The sequence below is a fragment of the Cherax quadricarinatus genome, chromosome 24, assembly GCF_038502225.1.
Source record: "Cherax quadricarinatus isolate ZL_2023a chromosome 24, ASM3850222v1, whole genome shotgun sequence".
NCBI lineage: Eukaryota > Metazoa > Arthropoda > Malacostraca > Decapoda > Parastacidae > Cherax > Cherax quadricarinatus.
In genome coordinates this window covers 25,293,299-25,321,002 of record NC_091315.1, presented here as the reverse complement: position 1 = coordinate 25,321,002, position 27,704 = coordinate 25,293,299, and the positions used below count along the sequence as shown (strand labels likewise).

The window sequence follows — 27,704 nt, the reverse complement described above, 5'->3', positions numbered from 1 at the left end:
ATATATTTTTTTGAAGGTATGAACGCTCGCAGAGAGGTTAAAGTAAGTTTTAAGACGAAGTGGTAACTGTGTAGGTCAACCCGGCCTGGTGGTGGTGTTGACCTTGCTTGCTGTGAACCTCAGACCATCTGTATATCAGCCCCAGACCATGCAGACATCTTTACAAGTGTCGCCACAGACCCATGCAAGGTGGGTTTCTTGTGGCTTCCTCGTTCTTATCAATGTGTGCATTGTAATGGTGCTGAAAATGAGGTTGCTACCTTCGTCGTCGCTGCTGTGACACTGTACGTCGTGTTAAATGTGCTAAACAAGTAATTTTGGTTAAGCTTACATGGTTTCGCAACAATTATTTTCGTTTATGCTCACAAATGCAGGTTTAATGGGATATATTGTTGAGTGGAAAGTAAACAAAAGTTTTTAAGTCACGTGGTGGTGGTGTTGACATGAGCGGCCTCCACGTGCAGTGACCTGCTCTCACCAATAACCTGGACCCCTATATGGCCCTTGTGGTTTTAGCGCTTAGTTCTGATAATAATAACAATAATCACCACCAATAACCTGACCCCCCCCCCCTTCCCTCACATCCACCCATGGCTGTTGAATGTTGTTACTTGCACTTGTACTCAATTAAAAAATGTAGCATGAAACTGAATTATTACCATAGTGCTGTAAATACAATAAATATCACTAAGGTGCTTTTTATCACAGTTTCTTCACTGCTTTTTAACACAATGACTTACGTGGTCTGTGTTCATATTACAACAAATTATCGGTGTTCGAGCCCCAGCCCTTTCTTATACTTGCTACCTTTGTTCTACAAGTAAAATACCTACCTGTTTGCTAGATTATTGTGAGCTACAGCCTTGGAAATATGAAAATATGCAGTGTATAAGCAAGTTATTAATTAGGTGTTACATAACTTGCAGTTTATTAATGGTCTTCAAGGCACACCATTCTGGGCATACATACACTTATTGCAAGTAAATGAATTAAGTATTTGACATCTGATCATTAATTTTGATTACTTTTAATACAAAATTTTAATATTTCATTGTCCTGCTTCTATTTTTTAACAACAGTTCTAAGACACTACTCATATACACAGGTAATTACATAAACTGTTTGACATTGGCATTGAGTTCACCTGAAAAACCATTGCCATTCTAACATGAATGTTTCCTTGCCTTATTTTATGATGCTATAGTACAGTACAGTATTAACTAAAATTTAGCTTGTTTTTTTTCCATAAAATTGAATTTTTGTTTTTTTTCAGAAAGTTATATGATGGCACGAGGTAACAGCTGGATGACAGACTATGCAGAAGATGTGTTGTCATGGATGCATTATAGAGAGAGGAAACACCTTCCATACAATGGTAATTCTCCTCAGGTGAGTAAATGTATAATATCCATAGTTTGTACTTAGAGATATTATATACCATAGTTGCAGGGATTGACTACATTCACTTCTTTGAAGCTTTCTAAAATTAACCTTTGTTTCACAATTATTGTTTATATATTTTTCTTATCTACCTTGCCTGATGAACTTTATTCTGATTCTTTTTGTAATAGTTCAAAGTTTATTTAAGGATCTAAACTTTCATTCAGCCTTATATTAGTAATATTCAGGGGCCCACAATATATTACCAACTAGGTTTGATATACAACTGCTCAACAAGTTTCTTAAAAACACAGCCATATTCCTTTACCTTATTTCCATATATGTACTGTATAGTGTTATCCACAATCCAAAATTATCATTTAGCTGGGATACCCTCTTTACCTTCACTTTCATTATCCAACAGGAGTATTTAATTATCATACACATGGGAATGGCTCCCTAGTATTCTAATCAGGTTTTGCTTTGATATATAAGGGAGGGATGACATAAAGGATAATATAAACACGGCAAATATAAGAGAGATGTGCCAAAGGGAACATACGACATATGGCCTCCATAGAGGCTAGAGTCCCCTAACAGGACTATGGTATGAAGATGAGCAATCATCACTCCTGTCTTTTCAAACTGAGGTATTTGAGAGACTGCCACAGCTGTTCTCATTTGAGATTACAAAGGCCTCCACACCCCCTAACTTCTGGCTACAGGTCATCTACCATGGGACTTCATCATATATCCTGGGCATTAAGATTAGCACTACTGCAGTCCCAACCAGGTACAAACCAGACACTTAGATTGGCCTTATATTGGGGTGGCTATCTCAAGCTATCATAGTTGTCCATGAAGTGTCTTGAAGTCAGCATCAATATTACAGTATAGTGTTTTGAAATATGGAGTGAGCAGTAATAAGTATGCATTTCATTTATATAATAAGTTTAGGGGTTTGAATAAAGGCATAATGTGTTTCCTAAAATTTGAGTTTGTGATGGCTCTGATAGCAAGTTCATCATTATCTAAAGTGTTTAAAGTTGGGGGTAGGGGGGTACATACAAAATGTAAGTGTATCAGCAAAAAATACTATTAAGATGCTGAATGGCATTCAGTAAGTTATTGATGCAGTGCTTTCCTATATCCTTTCTATATCTAAATGCAGCATTTTAAGCATATTATTTATATCCTCTCTATTCTGGGTTTCCACTTCCCTAATTCTCTGCCTTTATTGAGAGTACAAATACTGTGCCTTTAACCCATTTTTATGTACAGTTATAATTACAAATGTACGATTTTGTTTTTAAAGTACAGTTTTGTATGTAATCCTGTATTATAAAAAATAATATTTTAAATGTTTTCAGTTGTCAATGAGGGGGGCGTTGGTAGATTTCTTGTGCTTGGTTTGCGAACGCCTGAAGCTCAGTGTTGCAACGACCCACCTCTCTGTGTACCTTTTAGACAGGTTTATGGATGCTCATCATATATCAGATAACCAGCTACGCCTAACAGCTCTCGCCTCTATATTATTAGCTGGTATGTTGCATCTTAATTTGTCATGTTTTCTATAGCCACAGTTACAGAAGTTAATGCTCCATTTTTTATGTGGTGGGGGAAGTGGAGCAAATCCTGCTTTTTCTAAAAAAAATTCTGTTTTTTATTGTAAACTATTGATGCTTGTATTGATGCCTACTACTTTCTTTAATTTAAAATGAGAATTCAGTAACCAAATTTATCAGATTCAGCACCTTGCTTTTAGTTTACTTTGACGTAAATTTGGTAACCATAATACTGTATGTTATATAGGACTAATTCTATATGAACATCACACTTGCAATGGAAAGATGATGTACTGTACATGCAAATGATTGACATTTGTTATAATTATATTTGTGTTCATCTTGCAGCAAAATTTGAAGAAAAGGATATGAATGTCCCAAGAATCCCAGAGCTGAATGCTTTTGCAAATAACAGATATAGCATAGCCATCTTTAATTCAATGGAAGCTTTTATGCTTAAGTACTTCAATTGGAATGTAGGTGTGTAAGCCTTGTTTAATACTTAAAATGTTTTTTTTTTTATTTAGTTATATCACTGTCTACTTAAATATTTTCTACTTAAATATAATTTTTTTTTCATTATTTTAAATATTTTTAGTAATTCACTTCAGTATTATATTGACAAAATGTCTCAAATGGCATTCAGGTATTAAATATCTGTTTTGCCTGAAATTACATCTTGGAAATAAAATGCTAGAAAATTATAGTACAATATGTGCTTTAAAAACTAGAGCTTCTAGGTAAACTTTGTAACCCCAGAAGAAATTGTGGTTAACAGTTTAATGCACTGTTTTACACTGTTAATATTTTTGTAAGATGTCAGTTTAGAGGAAAAAAATATTTTGAAATATGGATAAATAAAAGCTGTAATAAAAGTACCTCTTAGCAATGAATAAGAGTGTGTCCACTGTAAATATGCTAAGTAACGGAGTGGGCAGAAGGATTTAAGTAAAACTTCTCATAATCTCTTTAATTATTATTATAATCAAAGGGGAAGCGCTAAACCCGGAGGATTATACAAAGCCTGGGGGTGGGGGGGGTATGTGGAAGGCATTCAGGCTTAATTTGGGGAACTGGAGCACAGATCCAATTCCCTAAATCAAGAGCCCCTCACAAACATCAAGGAACCTTCCTTGAGGGGATAATCTCTTTAAGTAAAATATTTGGTTTACCTTAGCAAGGTTTATAGAATATCCTTGTGCTATCCAAAAGCAAATGAGATAAAAAACTACTTTATTACAGTACTATATTTTTTTTTTATTTTTACCTGTTCAAAAAATACGCTTTTCTTCTTCAGATTCGTGCCAAACAAATAACTCGAACCTACTTTATATTTTTGTGCCACGTGGCAGTCTTTCATCAAGGTAGGAAACCAAAAAATGGAAAAATTTACTCTCATTACTTCAATAGTTATTTTGCCAGACATTCGCAAACATTACAATTGAAGTGACTCTAAACTGCAACAAAAAACTCAGTAGCCTTGAGAAAAAACTTTTTGAAAGCTCTAATTATTGACTTGGCTACACATTGATTACACTTTTTTTTTTTTTTTACCCCATCTGTAGTCTTACATTTGTTGCTACAGACATAAGAATGTGGGACTACAAATGTGGGGAATGCGGTTAAGTAACCCCCTTCTGCTTTTTGTGATAAAAGTGCAGTAAATAGTGTAACAAATTCAAGTGTTTGAGGAACTTTGTGCACTGTGATAGTCAATTTCATCATTTATCAAATAAAATTAATAGTTTAGTTTATCTTTAGTACAGCCTTTAAAAGGGCTGTGCATGCTGTATTTTGCTACTCTAGTTAATACTTTCCCAGTGTTGGATCACCATGCCTTAATGTCAGGATTTGAGCAGCCCAAGTACTTGACTAAGAAGCTAACCTAAATAGCAGAGTTTTTCAATATCAAAAATTTACTGTGCCTTGTAGTTATGCCCTAAGACAAATTGTGGTTTGAACTGTGACCAATGATTTTTTCATATTGTTTATGTGGTACAGTAACTGTACCACATAAATTGATAATGATAGATTATAGCAAATTTATATTGATAGAAATTTAAGAAAACTGAAAATTGTTATTGACGGTACTAATTTAATATAATGATATATTAGGTAGTGGGTGGAATGAAAGGGAGTAAAGCAGCTGGGACAGATAAGATTAATTAAGGCACAGATTATACAAAGCAGATGGAAATATAGCTTTGAAGTGGTTAGTTTATTTGTTCAGTACATGCATGGGGGAAGGGACGGTACCGATGGATTAGCATAGTTCCTTTGTTTAAGGAAAAGGGGACAAGATTGTAAGAATCATAGGAGGGCCCCACTTATACAACAGATTAGGTACCAGGCTACTGTTGTAAAGTGAAAATCAATAAAGTGAATCATGGCCTTTTTTCACTTTCAAATGCAGATAAAAACCTAATAACATGTTTACACTATCATATATTAAGTGAGCAATGTAGCTGGGCCTAAAAAAATGCATATACAGTACACCCATTACTTACCTCAAAATATTTTTGTCCTTAGCTTATAGTGAGTGGTGAATATATATATATTGTAGGAAGTCTGACTAAATGAAGAATGAGTATAATTGAAAGCCACTGTATTAGTGAAATGCTGTAAAGCGAAGTGCTGTAAAGTGCAGCCTGCTTGTATATTGAATAAGCTTATTGAGCATACTAAGTATAGTGTATGATAAAATTATTAAGAGTTACCCTTGCCCCTCCTTTCCATGCTAGATTTATACACCCCTTTTATCATCCTGTTCTACTCCAGCCTCTCTAACTTCCAAGCCACTGCAACCACTCCTCCACCCTATGAATAGTGCCCTTCGTAACTCCGCACCATCTAATTATTATGCTCCTTATTCTTTGCATAATTATTGTAATGCCTATTGCTCTCAAGCATTACGTCTTCACTGGCTTGAGCTCCCTCTTTGGTGCAGTGTGACAGTACAGCTTGAGTAATTCGTTCCATATTGGACAATTACAGATAATTTACATTAAATTCATGCCATATCAATTGTGTGCACTTTATAAATGGTAGAATTAAAGTGGTGACAGTAATGTAAGAGTATGACTCAAGAAATCGTAATGACACGATTGCAAATAAACCATACCCCCGGCTGGGATTGAACCCGCGGTCATAGTCTCAAAACTCCAGCCCGTCGCGTTAGCCACTAGACCAGCTAGCCACAATAAGATTCATCCAACTAGGTATATTTCTACACCATAGGAAAGTTAGCACAGGCACCTCTGTGACCACAAATGCAAGTTTTTACAGACGAATCTCCAGCTAGCGTGGCCGTGACGAACTCTAGCTCAAGTCCCTTCACTGCCGTCAACATGACTCAAGAAATCGTAATGACACGATTGCAAACAAACCATACCCCCAGCCGGGATTGAACCTGCGGTGGCTAGCTGGTCTAGTGGCTAACGCGACGGGCTGGAGTTTTGAGACTCTATGACTGCGGGTTCAATCCCGGCCGGGGGTATGGTTTATTTGCAATCGTGTCATTACGATTTCTTGAGTCATGTTGACGGCAGTGAAGGGACTTGAGCTAGAGTTCGTCACGGCCACGCTAGCTGGAGATTCGTCTGTAAAAACTTGCATTTGTGGTCACAGAGGTGCCTGTGCTAACTTTCCTATGGTGTAGAAATATACCTAGTTGGATGAATCTTATTGTGGCTAGCTGGTCTAGTGGCTAACGCGACGGGCTGGAGTTTTGAGACTCTATGACCGCGGGTTCAATCCCGGCCAGGGGTATGGTTGATGTAAGAGTATTTACAATCACTGATTATAACACTTAAGTAAGATTTAATATGTACTTTTTAACAAAGTGGCAGATGTTGCAAGTATATGGAATAGGTGGTAAGTTACTAAATGCTGTTAAGAGTTTTTATGAGGATAGTGAGGCTCGGGTTAGGGTGTGTAGAGGAGAGGGAGAATACTTCCCGGTAAAAGTAGGTCTTAGACAGGGATGTGTAATGTCACCATGGTTGTTTAATATATTTATAGATGGGGTTGTAAAAGAAGTAAATGCTAGGGTGTTCGGGAGAGGGGTGGGATTAAATTATGGGGAATCAAATTCAAAATGGGAATTGACACAGTTACTTTTTGCTGATGATGCTGTGCTTACAGGAGATTCTAAAGAAAAATTGCTAAGGTTAGTGGATGAGTTTGGGAATGTGTGTAAAGGTAGAAAGTTGAAAGTGAACATAGAAAAGAGTAAGGTGATGAGGGTATCAAATGATTTAGATAAAGAAAAATTGGATATCAAATTGGGGAGGAGGAGTATGGAAGAAGTGAATGTTTTCAGATACTTGGGAGTTGACGTGTCAGCGGATGGATTTATGAAGGATGAGGTTAATCATAGAATTGATGAGGGAAAAAAGGTGAGTGGTGCATTGAGGTATATGTGGAGTCAAAAAATGCTATCTATGGAGGCAAAGAAGGGAATGTATGAAAGTATAGTGGTACCAACACTCTTATATGGATGTGAAGCTTGGGTGGTAAATGCAGCAGCGAGGAGACGGTTGGAGGCAGTGGAGATGTCCTGTCTAAGGGCAATGTGTGGTGTAAATATTATGCAGAAAATTAGGAGTGTGGAAATTAGGAGAAGGTGTGGAGTTAATAAAAGCATTAGTCAGAGGGCAGAAGAGGAGTTGTTGAGGTGGTTTGGTCATTTAGAGAGAATGGATCAAAGTAGAATGACATGGAAAGCATATAAATCTATAGGGGAAGGAAGGAGGGGTAGGGGTCGTCCTCGAAAGGGTTGGAGAGAGGGGGTAAAGGAGGTTTTGTGGGCGAGGGGCTTGGACTTCCAGCAAGCGTGCGTGAGCGTGTTAGATAGGAGTGAATGGAGACGAATGATACTTGGGACCTGACGATCTGTTGGAGTGTGAGCAGGGTAATATTTAGTGAAGGGATTCAGGGAAACCAGTTATTTTCATATAGTCAGACTTGAGTTCTGGAAATGGGAAGTACAATGCCTGCACTTTAACCCTTTCAGGGTCCAAGGCCCAAATCTGGAGTCACGCACCAGTGTCCAAGATATTTCAAAAAAAAAATTTGTTATTTTTTCTTATGAAATCATAGAGAATCTTTTTGTGAAGGTAATAAAACAAAAAGTACGAAAATTGGTGGAAAATTGACGAAATTATGCTCTCGCGAATTTTGATGTGTCAGCGATATTTACGAATCGGCGATTTTGCCGACTTTGACTCCCATTTTACGCCAATTACATTATTCCAATCAACCAAATTCTTAGCTATTTCACTAGTATTACTTCTATTCTATCGATTGAGCACAAGAAATCGCCAAGTCAACTGTTTCAACTACAAAATAAAGTGATCGGAAATTGTTAATTTGGCCAATTTAACACAAAATTCAAAATATTCCAATTTCAAAATAGGGTCCAGAATGAACAATGTAGGCATTCCTGGCACTAAACTAACATTTCCTCTGTTCATTAGTTATGTTTTGAGGCTTTACAAATAAATTCCATTTTGATTTTTTATTCACATAATCAATTTTTATTCACACCAAAAAATAGAAGATTTACTGTTATGCAATACTGTAATAATTGTATAAATATCATCACCATATTTGTGAATGTATATTAGACCCACCAGCTGATGTGTATTAGACATGTGAGGTCGTTTGTTTACTCCTGAATATCGGCAAAAATTTAACATTTCCGCTACTTTGAGCTCAGTTTCAAGCCATTTCCAATGCTAAAACCAATCAAAATCATCTCTATTTCTGTAATATGTCTTCTATTCTATCAAATGAGACCAAGAAATCGCAAATACAACTATAAAAAACATACGAAAAAACACTGCAAAGTTGCTGTTTTAATCGAAAAATCATGATTTCATTTTTTTTCTCTCATTATGCACAGTGTGCTGCAGGATCTGTTTTATGTGGTGCACACATACCACATAGATGTATTCTCTCATATCTAGGCCCAAATGTACCACTCACAGTTTATCAGAGTGAGCTGAGCTCATGGCGTAGATCTACGGTTTGGACCCTGAACGTAAAGCCGTAGATCTACGGGACGGACCCTGAAAGGGTTAAAGGAGGGGTTTGGGATATTGGCAGTTTGGAGGGATATGTTGTGTATCTTTATACGTATATGCTTCTAAACTGTTGTATTCTGAGCACCTCTGCAAAAACAGTGATAATGTGTGAGTGTGGTGAAAGTGTTGAATGATGATGAAAGCATTTTCTTTTTGGGGATTTTCTTTCTTTTTTGGGTCACCCTGCCTCGGTGGGAGACGGCCGACTTGTTGAAAAAAAAAAAAAATTAAATCTGTTGACAGATAGGGAACTTCAAAATAGTCTCCCATCTTTCCAGTGCTTCCTCCTTCCCATCTAACATGTCCACTCTGTTTTTAGCTTCTAAGGCCATTGGCTCCAAGGCTTTCCTCAACCTATTAATTTTTTTTTTTTAAATACATCGGCCATTTCCCACTGAGGCAGGGTGATCCAAAAAAGAAAAAAAAACCTGGAAAAGAAAGAAAAAACTTTCATCATTATTCAACACTTTCACCATCACTCATACATAATCACTGTCTTTGCAGAGGCACTCAGATACAACAGTTTAGATGTCCCTCCAAACTGCCAATATCCCAAACCCCTCCTTTAAAGTGCAGGCATTATACTTCCCGTTTCCAGGACTTAAGTCCGGCTAACCAGTTTCCCTGAATCCCATCACAAAATATTACCCTGCTCACACTCCAACAGCTCGTCAGGTCCCAAAACCCATCTGTCGCCATTCACTCCTGTCTAACACACTCATGCACGCTTGCTAAAAGTCCAAGCCCCTCGCCCACAAAACCTCCTTTACCCCCTCCCTTCAACCTTTTCGAGGACGACCTCTACCCTGCCTTCCTTACCCTACAGATTTATACGCTCTCCAAGTCATTCTACTTTGTTCCATTCTCTCTAAATGAACAAACCACCTCAATAACCCTTCATCAGCCTTCTGACTAATACTTTTAGTAACTCCACACCACCTAATTTCCACACTACAAATTCTCTGCATAATATTTACACCACACAACATCTGCACTGCCTTCAGCCTCCTTGCTGCAGCATTTACAACCCATGCTTCACACCCATATAAGTGTTGGTACCACTATACTCTCGTAATTCTCTTCTTTGCCTCCGTGGATAGCATTTTTCCTTCATCATTTCTGTGGTTAACTTCATCCTTCATAAACCCCATTTGCTGACAAGTCAACTCCCAAATATCTGAACACATTCACTTCTTCCATACTCCCTACCTCCAATGTGATATCAAATTTTTCTTTATCTAAATCATTTGATACCTTTGTTAATATCTCTTAAATATTATTGCTTCACATCATAGTACATTCATCCTTTTAATTTTTCAAGTGCTGTACTGTATAGTGTTTGCAACTGAGACTATTTGCACTAATGTTAAGTAAAATAATTATATTCCTCAGGGACTGTGACAGTAGCTCACTTTGCAGAGTTCTACCTCATGCATGGAGTAACAGCTGGTGACACTGTTGAAGGAGCAGATCTTACTTCTCCAGCATTAACTAGACAGACACTCTGGAGGGTAACTGCTCAGTTTCTTGATATTTCTCTACAAGGTAAGCTCTGTATGTATCATCTATACCATTATATCCAGTCAAGGGATATAGGAGGGTGGGTGCTTTAGGAAAAAGGAGCAGTTGGTGGAATTACAAGGTAGAGTGGTAAGGGATAGAAAGTTAGCATATGAGAGATTTTTACAGAGCAGAAGTGGTATAAGGAGGGCTGGAGTACATGGAGGTTTAGAGAGATTAAGAGTGGTGAGGACGATGGAGAGCAAATGGGAGAGTAAATGAGGTTTTGTTAACAATTTTTGCTGAGAATAAGAAAGTTTTGGAGCGAGATAAATAAGTTGAGGAACCCTAAGGAATGAATAGATTTAAGTTAAAAACAAAACAGGGAGTTATTAGATGGAGAGGCAGAGATACATATTGGGAAGGTGGAGGGAATATTTTGAAGAGCTGTTCAGTGTAAGGATCTGGGATTGATGAGATCAGGACAGAAATGTTAAAAGCAGGTGGAGATATAGATTTTGAGTGATTGGTGTATGGGGTTAGTGGATGAATTTGGGAGGGTATGTAAAAGAAGGCAATTAAAAGTAAGCATTGGAAGGAGTAAGGTTATGAGAGTAAGAAACAAGCTATTATTGTAGAAGTGTGGTATGAGTCTATTCTCAAGAGCATTTACATGAATGCCTTCAGAAATTTGTTGTGAAGCACCTTTATGAACTTTTGGGTAAAGTTAAGATACATCAGTAGTTTTAAAAGATAAATGTTAAAGTACAGTATATACCAAAAGTTACTATCAAATTGCTAACTGTTACGGTATCAGATCAGTAGTTCTGGGAAGTATCTTTCTCATAGTCTAGTCTCAGACCAGGCCACAGATGTAGGAAAAAAAATATATACAAGCCCATAGGAAAGTAAAACTGTGTATATACCTAATTTAGGTACATGTTATAAGTTTGTAAGATATACCTGTCATCCTATGTGTTTGTGAGCCAAAAGAAAAAATTAGCAGTCCTGCAGAGTACAAAACATTTAACAAGTTTTCATTTTCAAATATAGCCTCTCCTCACTTAACAGTGGAGTTCCATTCCTAAGACCACGTTGGTAAGTGAATTCATCACTAAGTGAGGAGCATATAATGATAGTAGGTTTGTGTCAACTATCTTTGATATTATTGTAATGTCACCTTTGCACCATTTATAACATTTCTGGTATATTTTTAAATGTTTATACAGCAGTGTACTGTATATTGTAATAAACAGAATAGACGAAATCAGCTCTAATATACATTACATATTTAGGTATGCATACTGGTCAGAGCCCCCATCATAAGTCGGATTCATCGGTAAACAAGTATGTCGCTAAGTGAGGAGAGGCTGTAGTGTGATAGGACGGAGTTTCCTTGATGGTTTCTGTCTACCAACCTACTACCTAGATTTTTTTTTTTCTTTTTTCAGATCTAGTTTTCCTACAATGGCAAAGCTCGCAGGTGGCGGCAGCATGTTTAGCTTGTGGACGTTTGTGCTGTCATTTACTTCCAACGTGGCCAGTTGCACTTCAAGCTACTACTGGGTATCACCTACAGTCCCTATCACAACTTATGGATCTTTTATTAAGGTGCTTGATATTGTTTAACTTCTCTACCCCCCATCTCCTTTATTTAATTTTGTTTTATTATTTATTTTATAGTTTTATATATTTATGTATATGTGTGACAAAAATGTTATAAGCAGGGGGGATATAGTGTTGGAGTGGTTGGTATTTTTGTTTAATAAATGTATGAAAGAGAAGAAGGTACCTAGGGATTGGCAGAGAGCATGTATAGTCCCTTTATATAAAGGGAAGGGGGACAAGAGAGATTATAAAAATTATAGAGGAATTAGTTTACTGAGTATACCATGAATAGTGTACGGTAGGGTTATTATTGAAAGAATTAGAGGCAAGACAGAACGTAGGATTGCGGATGAGCAAGGAGGTTTTAGAGTGGGTAGGGGATGTGTAGATCAGGTGTTTACATTGAAGCATATATGTGAACAGTATTTAGATAAAGGTAGGGAATTTTTATTGCATTTATGAATTTGGAAAAGGCATATGATAGAGTGGATAGGGGAACAATGTGGCAGATGTTGCAAGTAGTATATGGAATAGGTGGTAAGTTACTAAATGCTGCAAAGAGTTTGTATGAGGATAGTGAGGCTCAGGTTAGGGTGTGTAGAAGAGAGGGAAACTACTTCCCGGTAAAAGTAGGCCTTAGACAGGGATGTGTAATGTCACCATGGTTGTTTAATATATTTATAGATGGGGTTGTAAAAGAAGTAAATGCTAGGGTGTTCGGGAGAGGGGTGGGATTAAATTATGGGGAATCAAATACAAAATGGGAAGTGACAGAGTTACTTTTTGCTGATGATACTGTACTTATGGGTGATTCTAAAGGAAAAATTGCAGAGGTTAGTGGACGAATTTGGGAGTGTGTAAAGGTAGATGAGTAAGGTGATGAGGGTATCAAATGATTTAGATAGAGAAAAATTGGATATCAAATTGGGGAGGAGAAGTATGGAAGAAGTGAATGTTTTCAGATATTTGGGAGTTGACGTATCAGCGGATGGATTTATGAAGGATGAGGTTAATCATAGAATTGAGGGAAAAAAAGGTGAGTGGTGCATTGAGGGATATGTGGAGACAAAGGACATTATCTATGGAGGCAAAGAAGGGAATGTATGAAAGTATAGTGGTACCAACACTCTTATATGGGTGTGAAGCTTGGGTTGTAAATGCTGCAGTGAGGAGGCGGTTGGAGGCAGTGGAGATATCCTGTCTAAGGGCAATGTGTGGTGTAAATATTATGCAGAAAATTCGGAGTGTGGAAATTAGGAGAAGGTGTGGAGTTAAAAGTATTAGTCAGAGGGCTGAAGAGGGGTTGTTGAAGTGGTTTGGTCATTTAGAGAGAATGGATCAAAGTAGAATGACATGGAGAGCGTATAAATCTGTAGGGTTTGGAGGGGGGGGTAAAGGAGGTTTTGTGGGCCAGAGGCTTGAACTTGCAGCAAGCATGCATGAGCATGTTAGATAGGAGTGAATGGAGACGAATGGTATTTGGGACCTGACGAGCTGTTGGAGTGTGAGCAGGGTAATACACCTACCATCCGACTTACGACAGAGTTCGGTTCCGAGAAACTGGTCGTAAGTCGAAATGGTCGTAAGTCGAACTTTACTACTGAATATCAACAAAACATTTTTGTAATGGCTTTATTTTATTGTTTTATTTTGGTGTTTCATGTTTTACTTTACTTTTTATGCTGTTAGTACTGTATTTTATACTGTAAGGTTTAGGATAAACACTGTGTACAACACAAATAGTTGTTTATTTCCCAGAAATTTGGCATAAAAAACACGGTCGTAAGTCGAGTGCTCGTAAGTCGAGCAGGTCGTAAGTCGGATGGTAGGTGTATTTAGTGAAGGGATTCAGGGAAACTGGTTATTTTATATAGCCAGACTTGAGTCTTGAAAATGGGAAGTACAATGCCTGCACTTTAAAATAGGAGTTTGGGATATTGGCAGTTTGGAGGATATGTTGTGTATCTTTATACGTATATGCTCTTAACCCTTTGAGGGTCGACAGGCCCTCTCCGAAACTCGTTCTCAGGGTCGGCCAAATTTAAAAAAAAAAAAAAAATTATTTTCTCTTATGAAAAGATAGAGAATCTTTTCCCGATCATAACGACACCAAAAGTTTGAAATTTGATAGAAAACTTACGGAATTATGCTCTCGCAAAGTTAGCGGTCTCGGCGATGTTTACGGATCGGCGATTTTGCCCACTTTGAGCCCCATTTTCGGCCAATTTCACTGTACTAGTCGACAAAAAACATGAATATTTCGCTAGAACTCCATTTTTTCTATCGAATGGGTGCAAGAAACCACCCATTTATAAATTCAACTATCCAGTACAGTGGTCAGAATTTAGCAATTTTGCCAATTTCACACAAATTTCAAAAGATGCCAATTTCGGAATAGGGTCCAGAATAAACAAGAAAGACATTCCTGGCACTAAAATGACATTTCCTCTAGTCATTAGTCACGTCTCAAGGCCCCTCTTATATTCTTTTGCTTTCCACTTTGAATTTTTATTCTCACAAAAAATATAAGATTTACTGTTATGCAGACTACTGCATTAGTGTAAAAAATGGTATAAATATTATTGGTGCACTTGTGAAAGAATATTAGACTCACCAGTTGACGTGTATTGCACGCTTGGCACGAATTGTTTACTTTTGAAGTTTGGTAAAAATCGAACATTTCTGCTACTTTGAGCTCAATTTCAAGGCACCTTTCATTGTAAAACCAGTCAAAATCATCTCAATTTCAGTAATATGTCTTCCATTCTATAAAATGAGACCAAGAAAACAAGAATACAACAATAAATACTATACGAAAATACACTGCAAAGTCGCTGATTTATTAAAAAAAATGGAAAAAGTTTTTTTTTTCTCATTATGCACCGTGTGCTGCAGGATTTTTTTTAGACTGTGCACACTGACCACATAGACCCATTCTTTCATATGAAGGCCTACCAGCTTTCTCCCACTAGATTTGAGGTCGCTAGAATTTATGAGTACTAGTACGTCAAAAACCCCTACGCTTAAGACGTACTAGTACGACGAAAACCCTCAAAGGGTTAAACTGTTGTATTCTGAGCACCTCTGCAAAAACAGTGATTATGTGTGAATGAGGTGAAAGTGTTGAATGATGATGAAAGTATTTTCTTTTTTGGGATTTTCTTTCTTTTTGGGTCACCCTGCCTCGGTGGGAGACGGCCGACTTGTTAAAAAAAAAAAATAGTACTGTACATGTATTATAATCCCTGCTTAGTTCCACTACACGAGTAATCAATATGACAGTTGAAATATTCGGAATTGTATTTGTTATATGTCGCCCTACTATTCAACAGTTTGTAGAGTAATTCTTTGTATCATGTGTCGTGTAGAATATATCTTGCTTTCTTTTATGGCATTTTTGCTTTAAGTCTTGCTGGAAAGGGTTGAATATCCTGTGTTTGAGCATAGTTATTTATGAATCATGTTCTCAAATTCATATTGTTTGCAGATTTCATACACTGGTCTGTTATCAGATGGCTCCATTATTAGTATCATTGTTATTGTTATTATAATGAAAAAGAAACGCTAAACCAGATGGCTCCATAATAACCATTGTATAGGCAAGAAGCACCAAGTAATCTTATAGATCAAAGTGCTTTCCAAATTTTACCATTTCCTTCCTACAGTACAATTACGTAGCATTCTTTGTACCATACAGTAGAATAGTAATACTATGATGTACAATTTATTTCTACATTATTCAGTCTTATGTACCATGTAATTTTTGCAATTTACCTCAGTCCAACTATATTACAGGTTTAAGTTTAATTTCTGTATCTGTAGGTTGTATGAAAGTGAAGAAAAGAGCAGTATTTGCAGCACCCCAGATTCTGGATATGGCAGTCGCTCATCTAGTCTACGAGGATCTCCGTAAAGTACAGTATTGAATAAGTTTTTACTTGGTTTATAACTCATTTTATGAGGTAGTTACTAGTCAGATTTTGAGTTGATTGCAAGAACAAAAAGAAGCCACACGTATTCATGTAATGCTTTGTTTATATTATTAAGTATTAATTTTGCAAGACTTCCAGTGCTTGATTTAATTTGCTCAATTTATAATACTGTACAATATGTCTGGGTGCTGTATGACCCCTACAAGTTTAGCTCTTCATGAATTTTCAACATGTGGGCATCTACCACCGAGGCAGGATAAGCCAAAAAAGAAACACTGTTATCATCATTCAACACTGTCACCTACATGCACACATAATCATTGTCTTTACAGAGGCGCTCATATACGACAGCTTAGACATCACTCCAAACAGCCAATATCATACACCCCTCCTTAAAGTGCAGGCATTATAATTCCTACCTCCAGGACTCAAATCCAGCTACATGACTGGTTTTCCTGAATCCCTTCACAAAATATTACCTTGCTCACACTCCAACAGCAGTAATAATGTGTAATATGACTTTTAATGAGAGCAAGGGACTAGTAATCCCTTCTGTATATATTACTAAATTTAAAAGGAGAAACTTTCGTTTTTCTTTTTGTGCCACCCTGCCTCAGTGGAATATGGCCAGTTTGTTGAAAGATGACTTTTAATCTTTATATTGAATAGCAAACTTATTTGTTCATATTTGTTTTTAATTATATAGAAGTCCTTTAGGTAGTAGGTTGGTAGACAGCAACTGCCTAGGGAGGTACTACAGTCCTGCCAAGTGAGTGTAAAACTGAAGCCTGTAATTGTTTTACATGATGGTAGGATTACTGTTTTTTTTTCTGTCTCGTAAACATGCAAGATTTCAGGTACGTCTTGCTACTTCTGCTTGTACTTAGGTCACACTACACTTGGATGTTCAAGCATATATATATACACACCCATCTGGGTTTTCTTATTTCTTACTAGTTCCTGTTCTTGTTTATTTCGTCTCATCTCCATGGGGAAGTGGGACAGAATTCTTCCTCCGTAAGCCATGCGTGTCGTAAGAGGCAACTAAAATGCTGTGAGCAAAGGACTAACAACCCCTTACCCTGTATACATTACTAAAGTTAAAAAGTTATGTGAACATTATTTAGATAAAGGTAGGGAAGTTTTCATTGCATTTATGGATTTAGAAAAGGCATATGATAGTGGATAGGGAAGCAATGTGGCAGTTGTTGCAAGTACAGTATATGGAATAGGTAGTAAGTTATTAAATGCTGTAAAGAGTTTTTATAAGGACAGTGAGGCTCAGGTTAGGGTGTGTAGGAGAGAGGGAGATTACTTCCCAGTAAAAGTAGGTCTTAGACAGGGATGTGTAATGTCACCATTACACATCTATATATTTACAACCCCATCTATATATTTATAGATGGGGTTGTAAAAGAAGTAAATGCTAGGGTGTTGGGGAGAGGGGTGGGATTAAATTATGGGGAATCAAATACAAAATGGGAGTTGACAGTTACTTTTTGATGATGATACTGTGCTTATGGGAGATTCCTAAGAAAAGTTGCAAAGGCTAGTGGACAAGTTTGGGAGGGTGTGTAAAGGTAGAAAGTTGAAAGTGAAGATAGATAAGAGTATGGTGATGAAGGTATCAAATGATTTAGATAAAGAAAAATTGGATATTACATTGGAGATAAGGAGGATGGAAGAAGTGAATGTTTTCAGATATATGGGAGTTGACGTGTCAGCGGATGGGTTTATGAAGGATGAGGTTAACCATAAAATTGTTGAAGGAAAAAAGCTGAGTGGTCTGTTAAGGTATCTGTGGAGACAAAAAACGTTATCCATGGAGACAAAGAAGGGAATGTATGAAAGTATAGTGGTACCAACACGTATATGGGTGTGAAGCATTGTTGTAAATGCTGCAGCAAGGAGGCGGCTGGAGGCAGTGGAGGTGTCCTGTCTAAGAGCAGTGTGTGACGTAAATATTATGCAGAGAATTCGGAGTGTGGAAATTAGGAGGAGGTGTGGAGTTGCTAAAAGTATTTGTCAGAGGGCTGAAGAGGGCTTGTTGAGGTGGTTTGGTCATTTGGAGAGAGTGGATCAAAGTAGAATGACTTGGAGAGCGTATAAATCTGTGGGGGAAGGAAGGCGGGGTAGGGGGTCATCCTAGAAAAGGTTGGAGGGAAGGGGTAAAGGAGGTTTTGTGGGCGAGGGGCTTGGACTTCCAGTAAGCATGTGTGAGCGTGTTAGATAGGAGTGAATGGAGACAAATGGTTTTTGGGACCTAACGAGCTGTTGGAGTGTGAGCAGGGTAATATTTAGTGAAGGGATTCAGGAAAACCGGTTATTTTTATATAGCCAGACTTTAGTACTGGAAATGGGAAGTACAATGCCTGCACTTTAAAGGAGGGGTTTGGGATATTGGCAGTTTGGAGGGGTATGTTATATATCTTTATATATGCTTCTAAACTGTTTTATTTGGGCACCTCTGCAAAGACTGATTATGTGTGAGTGAGGTGAAAGTGTTGAATGATGATGAAAGTATTTTCTTTTTTGGGGATTTTCTTTCATTTTGGGTCACCCTGCCTCGGTGGGGAACGGCAGACTTGTTGAATTTTTTTTTTTTCCAACAAGTCGGCCGTCTCCCACCGAAAAAAAATATCTAGATTTATTTAATTTGGATAAAAAGTTTCTGTATAAAGGGAAAAATACAAATATTTTTGCAATAGGCTTGGTTTATAGATCAGTTATGGTGGACTGAAGAAGTGACATCTGTTATATGCTATCATATTTTCATTAATGACCTGTCATGTCACTTCATAAATTGTCTAATCATCTAGGGCATTGCTGTGCAGGGTTAGCTTTGAAGATATTTAATTTTTATAATTTGATCAGGATTGAAATATTTAATTGTCACTGCAAAAGAATCTGATAGAGATTTGTCTTTTGTAATGCAAAGAGTTTAAAAAATAGTAATTCTCATAAACTGCCTATATTCTTCCTTTTTGTGTTTTGTTTCTTCTGGCTAATATGTTATCTTGCTCATTATGTTTACTTATCATTTGTAGACTTTGAAACCTCCAAAAACATTATATGTACATTGATTAGTTGCATTTATATAGAAAGTGCACTTTATGGAAATTACACAAGTTCTATTATGTACAGTGGAACCTCTGCTCACAAGTTTAATCCATTCCATGACCTTGCTCGCAACTGGATTTGCTCGTTTGTAGAGTCAATTTTCCCCATCTAAATTAATTGAAATGGAATTAATTCGTTCCAGTGGAATTCCAGGCACGAGAAAATACTTTAATAATTTCCCTAATATCAACTCTGCAGCTTATTTATCTATCACAATTCATGTAATATGACATAGTAAACAATATTAATAACATAGAAACATGATATATACACTAGAATGAATAAAATACATGTCATTAGGTATGTGGCTAGTGGTGGTGACAGCAGCCATTGTTGTTGGGGTTTATTGGGCCACCACAGCGGCCATTCCTGCTCCTGACTACATGTGTAGAGAACCTAGGATAACCCAAAAAAGTCAGAGTGACTTATAAGTCCTACACTCTTAATGCTTCACTTAATTGCTACACACTTAATGCTACAGTTAATTGCTCAACTCTTAATGCTACACTTAATTGCTACACTCTTAATACTATACTTTGCCACTGCTGCTTCATGTTGTCTGCCACTGCTGCTTCATGTTGCCTGCCACTGCTGCTTCATGTTGTCTGCCACTGCTGCTTCATGTTGTCTGCCACTGCTGCCTCATGTTGTCTGCAACTGCTGCCTCATATTGTCTGCAACTGCTGCCTCATATTGTCTGCAACTGCTGCTTCATATTGTCTGCAACTGCTGCCTCATATTGTCTGCAACTGCTGCCTCATGTCTGCAACTGCTGCCTCATGTTGTCTGCAACTGCTGCCTCATGTTGTCTGCAACTGCTGCCTCATGTTGTCTGCAACTGCTGCCTCATGTTGTCTGCAACTGCTGCTTCATTTGTCTGCCACTGCTGCTTCATTTTTCTGCCACTGCTACCTCATGATGTCTGCCACTGCTGCTTCATGTTGTCTGCCACTGCTACCTCATGATGTCTACCACTGATGTCGCCAAAGAATCGAACATTTCTGCTATTTTGAGCTCAATTTCAAGTTACTTTTCATTGTGAAACCAATTAAAATCATATTTATTTTTGTAGAATATCTTCCATTCTATCACATGAGACCAAATAAAACGAGAATACAACCATAAAAACCATATGAAAATACATATACCGCTAAAGGGAGGCTAATGGCGGAGAAGTGAACTCCGTTATTTATGGTCCGATTTCTTTCATTTTTGGTGTACGTTAAGAAGCACCTTTTCATCATACATTGTCCAAGTTTCAATAAGATAGTCCAACAAACAACTGAGATCCAATTCCCTAGATCAAGAGCAAGAGCCCCCTCACCAGTGTTAATTAACCTCCCTAGAGGCCCACTCGCATCTGGAAATTTTGCTTGCATCTGGAAGCAAAAAATCGGCTGAGCAGCTGCTCGTATCTGGAAAAACTTGCACGTGGATGCACTCGTAAGTAGAGGTTGCACTGTACTTTTATTTTTAGGAGCCAAAGCATGTTTTTATAAAAAAAAAAATTAGCTTCTTTATGTATGATAAACATGATTGTTTATTAAAATGAAATTTTTAGAATGTTAGACTGTAAAAAAGAAATATAATGGAAAGGTTTAATGAAAACGATAAATAAAGCTTTCTAATACGTATTAGAAAAATGCATTGCTACTTTAGACTGGTACACAGATTTATACAGTACATTTACAGTAGAGACCCAATTAATACGCAGGTTATGTTCCTGAAAATAGATATTTTAACAGGAACGGCATTAACTGGACTGAAGAACATCAGGGAAAAATAGGGCTACATTCCTTGGATCTTCAAAAAAGCCAAACAATTTTTTTTTTCAAAATAAGCTAAGAAGTTGGAAAACTACTTTATCTTCTAGTTGCTTGTTGATATGCCAGTGTGTGGAGAGGATTCACATGGCAGGCAGAATCAGCTTCTTACACCATCACCTGCCATCAGCATGTGAACTACCATAAAAATAAGCCACATTACTTGATTAAGTTGTATCTAACATAGGAACTTGGCACACCTATAACAAGCAAACATGCTAAAGATAAATGTATTTGAGAAACTAATTAGAATAATGCAGAGTATAATAATAAAATGGTGTAGGAGGTGGCTGTTGCTTTTTGAGGGCTGTGATGTTTGTGCCATGTGAACCCTCCCAGTGGTGTGAAGGGCTGTTGTGCCTCAGTGTGAAGTAAGCTGTGGTGACCCTATGGACCCTAAACAGAAATGAATTTGTCATGACTGCATCATTCAAAATCATACCTTTCCTACACAACTTTCTCATGTGATAACTTTTTCACACTTTTTCAGTAACTTCTGAAATAAGCTAGAGTAAAGACATGGCTGTTAAAGGCACAGGAATGTATAATTACTATGTAATTACAAGTTACTAGCCACCTTGCACTGCCTCCCACCATATCTAAAAACCTCATTTTTTTTCAAAACTGTCAGTTTCATATTCTTTGCACCTTAGCCTGCAAGTATTTTTTTGTGTCCCATGGTTAATATACAGATGAGGTGAGTGATGACAGTATTTAAATTATTCAATAAACAGAATGAGTAACGTATGTGATACTGCTAGAAGGCAACTGGCAGCATGGGTGGCTGTACAAGTATTGATGCTAAGCCTTTCCCTAAAACAGTGGACTCGTCCATAAGCCAGCTATGCTGCAGAGAAAAGAGAAATATCCCACCATGTATGCATATTTCCTAGGTAGTAGGTTGGTAAACAGCAACCGCCCAGGGAGGTACTACCGTTCTGTCAAGCGAGTGTAAAACGAAAGCCTGTACAGCCTCTCCTCACTTAGCGACGTACAGTGGTAGTTTTGGCCATAATTCGTTCCAGAAGGCTGTTCGAGTGCTGTTACCAAACGAATTTGTTCCCATAAGGAATAATGTAAATTAGATTAGTCCGTTTCAGACCCCATAAATACACTTACAAAAGCACTTAAAATAATACACTTTAAATAATTGTTCGAGTTGGGATCTGTACGAAACTCAGGGTACCACTGTACTTGTTTACCGATGGCTCAGACTTACAACAGGCTCTGACCAATATGCATACCTAAATACTGTATATTAGAGCTGATTTCCTCTACTGTTTATTACAATATACAGTACACTGTTGTATAAACATTTAAAAATACAACGGAAATGTTATAAATGGTACAAAGGCGACATTAAAACAATATCAAAGATGGTTGACACAAACCCACTACCACTGTAGTAAGCTCCTCACTTAATGACGAATTTGTTTACCGACATAGTCTCCTCATTAAGTGAGGAGAGACTGTAATTGTTTTACATTATGGTAGGATTGCCGGTTTCTTTTTTTCTGTCTCATAAACATACAAGATTTCAGGTACGTCTTGCTACTTCTACTTACGCTTAGGTCACACTACACATGCATGCACAAGCATTTATATATGTACACACCCCTCTGGGTTTTCTTCTATTTTCTTACTAGTTCCTGTTCTTGTTTATATCCTCATATCTCCATGGGAAAGTGGAACAGTACTCTTCCTCCATGAGTCATGCGTGTCATAAGAGACGACTAAAATGCCAGGAGCATGGGGCTAGTAACCCCTTCTCCTGTATACATTAGTGAAGTTAAGAAGAGAAACTTGTTTTTCTTTTGGGGTCACCCTGCTTCGGTACGATACGGCCAGGTTGTTGAAAGAAGAGAAGAGTATGCATATTTTTTCAACCTTTATGGCACACATCATCATTCTCATTTCTGATGCAATTAGGGCATAGGTGCATTTTTCAGTGGTTGAAAATGCTGATGTGCGGTAATTGGGATTCTACTGTATCTTTTTTCAGCCTAAATGTTCAGGTGTTCATAGGTTTAGTAACACATACCCCATGGGCAGCTTGTACTAGCAATGCTGTCAATGAAATGGCAAAACTGCACCAGTTACTTGTTTTGAACCATCCATTTTATTAACATCTAGGTTTAGCACACTAGTGAAACTGGTGTCAAAAACTAAACCATGCACACATGAAACCCCACATTCTGGGACTATTATAAAATGATGGAAAAGTGTACAGAAAATACTGAATATTACTTCTGGTACACCATAGTTAAGAAAAACTGCTATAGCATTGTATTAATTTACCCATTATTGTAAAGCCTCTTCATTTTGTTCTTATTGAATTGTATAATTACTGTGTTTGCAGTTTACAAGTATTTTTTTTTTTTGTGTGTGTAAATAAAATAGCATTCTGGGAATAGAGGATGTCCTAAGAGGAATAATTGTTCAATATTGTAAAAAGTATTTATTACTGGCATTTTAGTTAACTTTTATACTAAGTAAGGTTCTTGGTGTTGACATGGTGTGTTTGTATAATAAGTAGCATATCTGAAGCCCTCTAATTTTTTCTTGAAATAAGTTTTGTTCTATTTTGAATAAATAGAATTTATGTAAAATTAAAATTTTGCAAAAAATGAAAGTTTGTATCTCGTTTAAAGGATGATAAATGGTTGGTGACTTTATCAATATGTAATCTAGTAACTTGTGTTGCTTAAATTTTTACAAATCTTTTGTTGCTTAAAATCTTGCACTCTAGATTCATGGTCTTATGATATAAACAGTAAAATTTATCACTTAAATTTTGTCAATTGCTGAAGTTTATTTTTGTTTTTTTTAACTAAGAATAAGGTACAATGCTGTGGCTGGAGCAAATTTGACAGTCACACAAATAGAAACTGAAAGCTAGATGATGCATGTTCTGTTCTGGACTCTTATGTTGTCAAGTCTGAAGTAAGTTAGAAGGCAGTCAAAACAAATGAGGCCACTTTAGTCAGGTCAAGTAATTATTTTTCTGACAAGATCATGTACTGGGAAAGACTGGCTTTGTTTCTATAGATACTTACCTTTCTCAGTACATTGTCAAATGATTTAGTCATCAGAGAACATGTGACTTGACCTAAACTTGGCCTTCTCACCTTCCCATAGTATGAACTAAACCTTTAACTTCAATAATTTTTATATTTTACTTGTGATTTAAAAGTTGTCCAGGGCAAACCAAAATTATCAGTTTTCATTACTAGTTTGTATTTTTTTTTTTGTTTAGTTATAGGTATGCAGTACATATACATAGTTTTTAGGTAACCACTAAAAATGGGTAACGGTGACAAGTGTGATACTGCTACAATGGTGCTATTAATTTGTACACAGAGTTGCTCAAATTGTTTATGAATGAAGTTTTGGATGTAAATTTATGTTTCCATTTACTTGTACAATACAGTATTTCAATTTCAGTATTATTTAGTGTTTGCAGAAACCCCAGTATTTACTGTGCACAGTAGCAAATACTAACTGTGATGTATGCATTATTTTTTGTTAGTTTGTGTTTAATTTACAGATAAGTGCATTAACCTTACTGTAAAGTTTCACTTAAATCTTTCAGTAATTAGTGTAAATAATTATGTATTCTAGTCAGATTTCTTGCACATTTAATGTAACTTTTATTGTCTTCTGTGATACACATCTAACATATTGATTTGTGTAATTGGTATAATGACTGTAGCTTAAGTAAGCTTCAAAATATATTTCATTATTCGCATTTACACATTAAGTTCAGTATTTTATTCCCCTTTTAAAAATCACAGTACATTTCATTATTAGGCATATAGGGAGGCAATTTGATTTGATCCAAAGAAAGGGAAGATAGCTCCAGTTCTTTGAATCAACAGCCCCTTACTGGCATCAAAGCACCCTTGAATAATCAAGGTTTAGAAAAAAGGTTGACCTGGAAAATATCAGGCAGATCAGGGATACGAGTGTCCATAAGAGGGGAAATAGCTCCTAGGAGAAAAACACCATATATCCCCCTCTGTATCCAAGGGGTCCCTCAGCACATCAGGTAGTGCACGTGCTGAATTTAACCCACTATCTACCCTTCATGCCGGTAACCTGGCAATCCAAGATAGCAACCTCACATCCACCAAGGCACCTCAGCAGGCAAGAGAGGGCGGTGAGAAACCCACCGAGAGGCACACAACCCCTTGCCCACCACCTCTTTGGACTAACAAGTAGTCTCCAGAGATACTTGTCACTGAGCACACCCAGTCATCCTACAGAACTCCAGAGGACAGATCTTTTTTTTTATTTTTTAAGTCGGCCGTCTCCCACCGAGGCAGGGTGACCCAAAAAAAGAAAATCCCCAAAAAGAAAATACTTTCATCATCATTCAACACTTTCACCTCACTCACACATAATCACTATTTTTTTTTCTGTGTTCACTTTCAATTTTCTACCTTTACACACACTCCCAAACTCATCCACTAACCTTTGCAATTTTTCTTTAGAATCTCCCATGAGCACAGTATCATCAGCAAAAAGCAACTGTGTCAATTCCCATTTTGTATTTGATTCCCCATAATTTAATCCCACTCCTCTCCTGAACACCCTAGCATTTACTTCTTTTACAACCCCATCTATAAATATATTAAACAACCATGGTGACATTACACATCCCTGTCTAAGACCTACTTTTAATGGGAAGTAGGCTCCCTCTCTTCTACACACCCTAACCTGAGCCTCACTATCCTCATAAAAACTCGTGCAGAGGTGCTCAGAACACAACAGCTTAGAAGCATATACCTATAAAGATACACAACATATCCCTCCAAACTGCTAATATCCCAAACCCCTCCTTTAGAGTGCAGGCATTGTACTTCCCATTTCCAGGACTCAAGTCCGGCTATATAAAAATAACTGGTTTCCCTGAATCCCTTCACTAAATATTACCCTGCTCACACTCCAACAGATTGTCAGGTCCCAAATACCATTCGTCTCCATTTGCTCCTAACACGCTCACGCACGCTTGCTGGAAATCTAAGCCCCTTGTCCACAAAACCTCCTTTACCCCCTCCCTCCAACCTTTTCGAGGACGACCCCTACCCCGCCCTCCTTCCCCAACAGATTTATAAGCTTTCCATGTCATTCTACTTTGATCCATTCTCTCTAGATGACCAAAATACCTCAACTCCAGATTCCACAGCAACCACCACCACTGAGAGCTTCAACGGATTATCCCCTCAGGGAAGGTTCCTTGATGTTGGTGAGGGGCTCTTGATTTAGGGAATTGGATCTGTGCTCGTTCCCCGAATTAAGCCTGAATGCCTTCCATATCCCCCCCAGGCGCTGTATAATCCTACGGGTTTAGCGCTTCCTTGATTATTATAATAATTCAACAGATTATTACAATTATGGGGGAGGGATGGAATGTATTCAGTTTCAATTCAGGGAACCAGAGCACAGATCCAATTCCCTAGATCAAGAGCCCCTCACCATTATTATTATAATCAAGGGGGAAGCGCTAAACCCGGAGGATTATACAGCGCCTGGGGGGGATGTGGAAGGCATTCAGGCTTAATTCGGGGAACTGGAGCACAGATCCAATTCCCTAAATCAAGAGCCCCTCACCAACATCAAGGAACCTTCCTTGAGGGGAGAGCCCCTCACCAGCATCAATTATTATTATTATTATAATCAAAAAGAAGTGCTAAGCCACAAGGACTATACAGCCCAGCATCAAGAAACCGTCCTTGAGGGGATTTCCAAGAAAAGTCCCCTAAAGCCAAATGTAGATAAGGATAGTAGGGGTGGGGAGGCAATTAGGTTTGGTCTGAAGTAGACAAAAGTCCAATTCTTAGAGTAAGCCTCCTCACATCAAGGACCCCCCCCCCACACACACAACCCCTTGAGATGCATAATCATAGTATGCTGCAACAAGGTAATCACCTGAATGTCCCTGTCAGCACAGTCCATGGCAAAATTAGCCAGGGGAAGTCTTCTGACAGTATCACTTTATTGCTGACACTTTTAAAGCACACTTTGCAAAGTCTGGAGAACTAATTGATCCTACAAAAGGGCCTGTTGATAATTTTTTAAATACCAATTATTTTAATTAATCAAAACTGAGTGCTAAACCTACCAGGGTCATACAGCTCTTCAATACCAAACCCCAGAGACCAACAGAATGGGCCTGGGATAAGCCTTGTCAAAGCCATGACAGGCATTCAGCAAGGGTATAAATTTGTTGAACTCTCCCTTTGTCCACTCCACCCTTGCTATACTTCATAATCCTGCACTATCCCCTTGCCAGTTAAGCTTTTTTTTTTTTTTTAAATTTAGCTAGACAGTATATAACATGAAATGGCCCTGCTTTCAGGCAGAGACCTGGAATTGTACCCCCTAAGATTTTTTTTTACACCATTCTAGTAAATTGCAAACAACTGGTAAGAGCAATAAGCTAGATTATCAAAACTAAAGTGCTAAACCCACAAGGGTCATATAGCATTGCAGCATTGGGAGGGGGGGGGGGGTCAAACTAATGTGCATGATCTTAAACTAGCAAGGGTGGAGAGCATAATGGAGGTAGAGTTAGTAAGGGCTGTGAGGAGTGCTAAAGAAAGTAAAATCAGAAGTTATGATAAACCTGTTGCTGTCAAAAAAGTCAGATAGGGCCATCAGCAAGGAGGGAAGATAAAGTAGGGGTGG

General features: G+C 37.6%; 1 protein-coding gene across 2 annotated transcripts; it reads left to right on the top strand.

The window, feature by feature from the left end:
- Positions 1-34: 34 nt before the first annotated feature.
- On the top strand, positions 35-24,774 carry CycJ (Cyclin J). 2 transcript variants are annotated; one of them, XM_053779616.2, is made up of 8 exons: positions 35-189; positions 1,274-1,389; positions 2,751-2,922; positions 3,294-3,425; positions 10,424-10,576; positions 11,983-12,142; positions 15,962-16,053; positions 20,937-24,774. In XM_053779616.2, exons 1-7 carry the CDS (start codon positions 183-185, stop codon positions 16,050-16,052), a joined length of 831 nt encoding a protein of 276 aa, XP_053635591.1. In that variant the 5' UTR covers positions 35-182; the 3' UTR covers position 16,053; positions 20,937-24,774. The 2 variants fall into 2 exon arrangements, with proteins under 2 accessions (XP_053635591.1, XP_053635592.1); XM_053779617.2 differs by having other exon boundaries at positions 126-284.
- Positions 24,775-27,704: the final 2,930 nt, after the last annotated feature.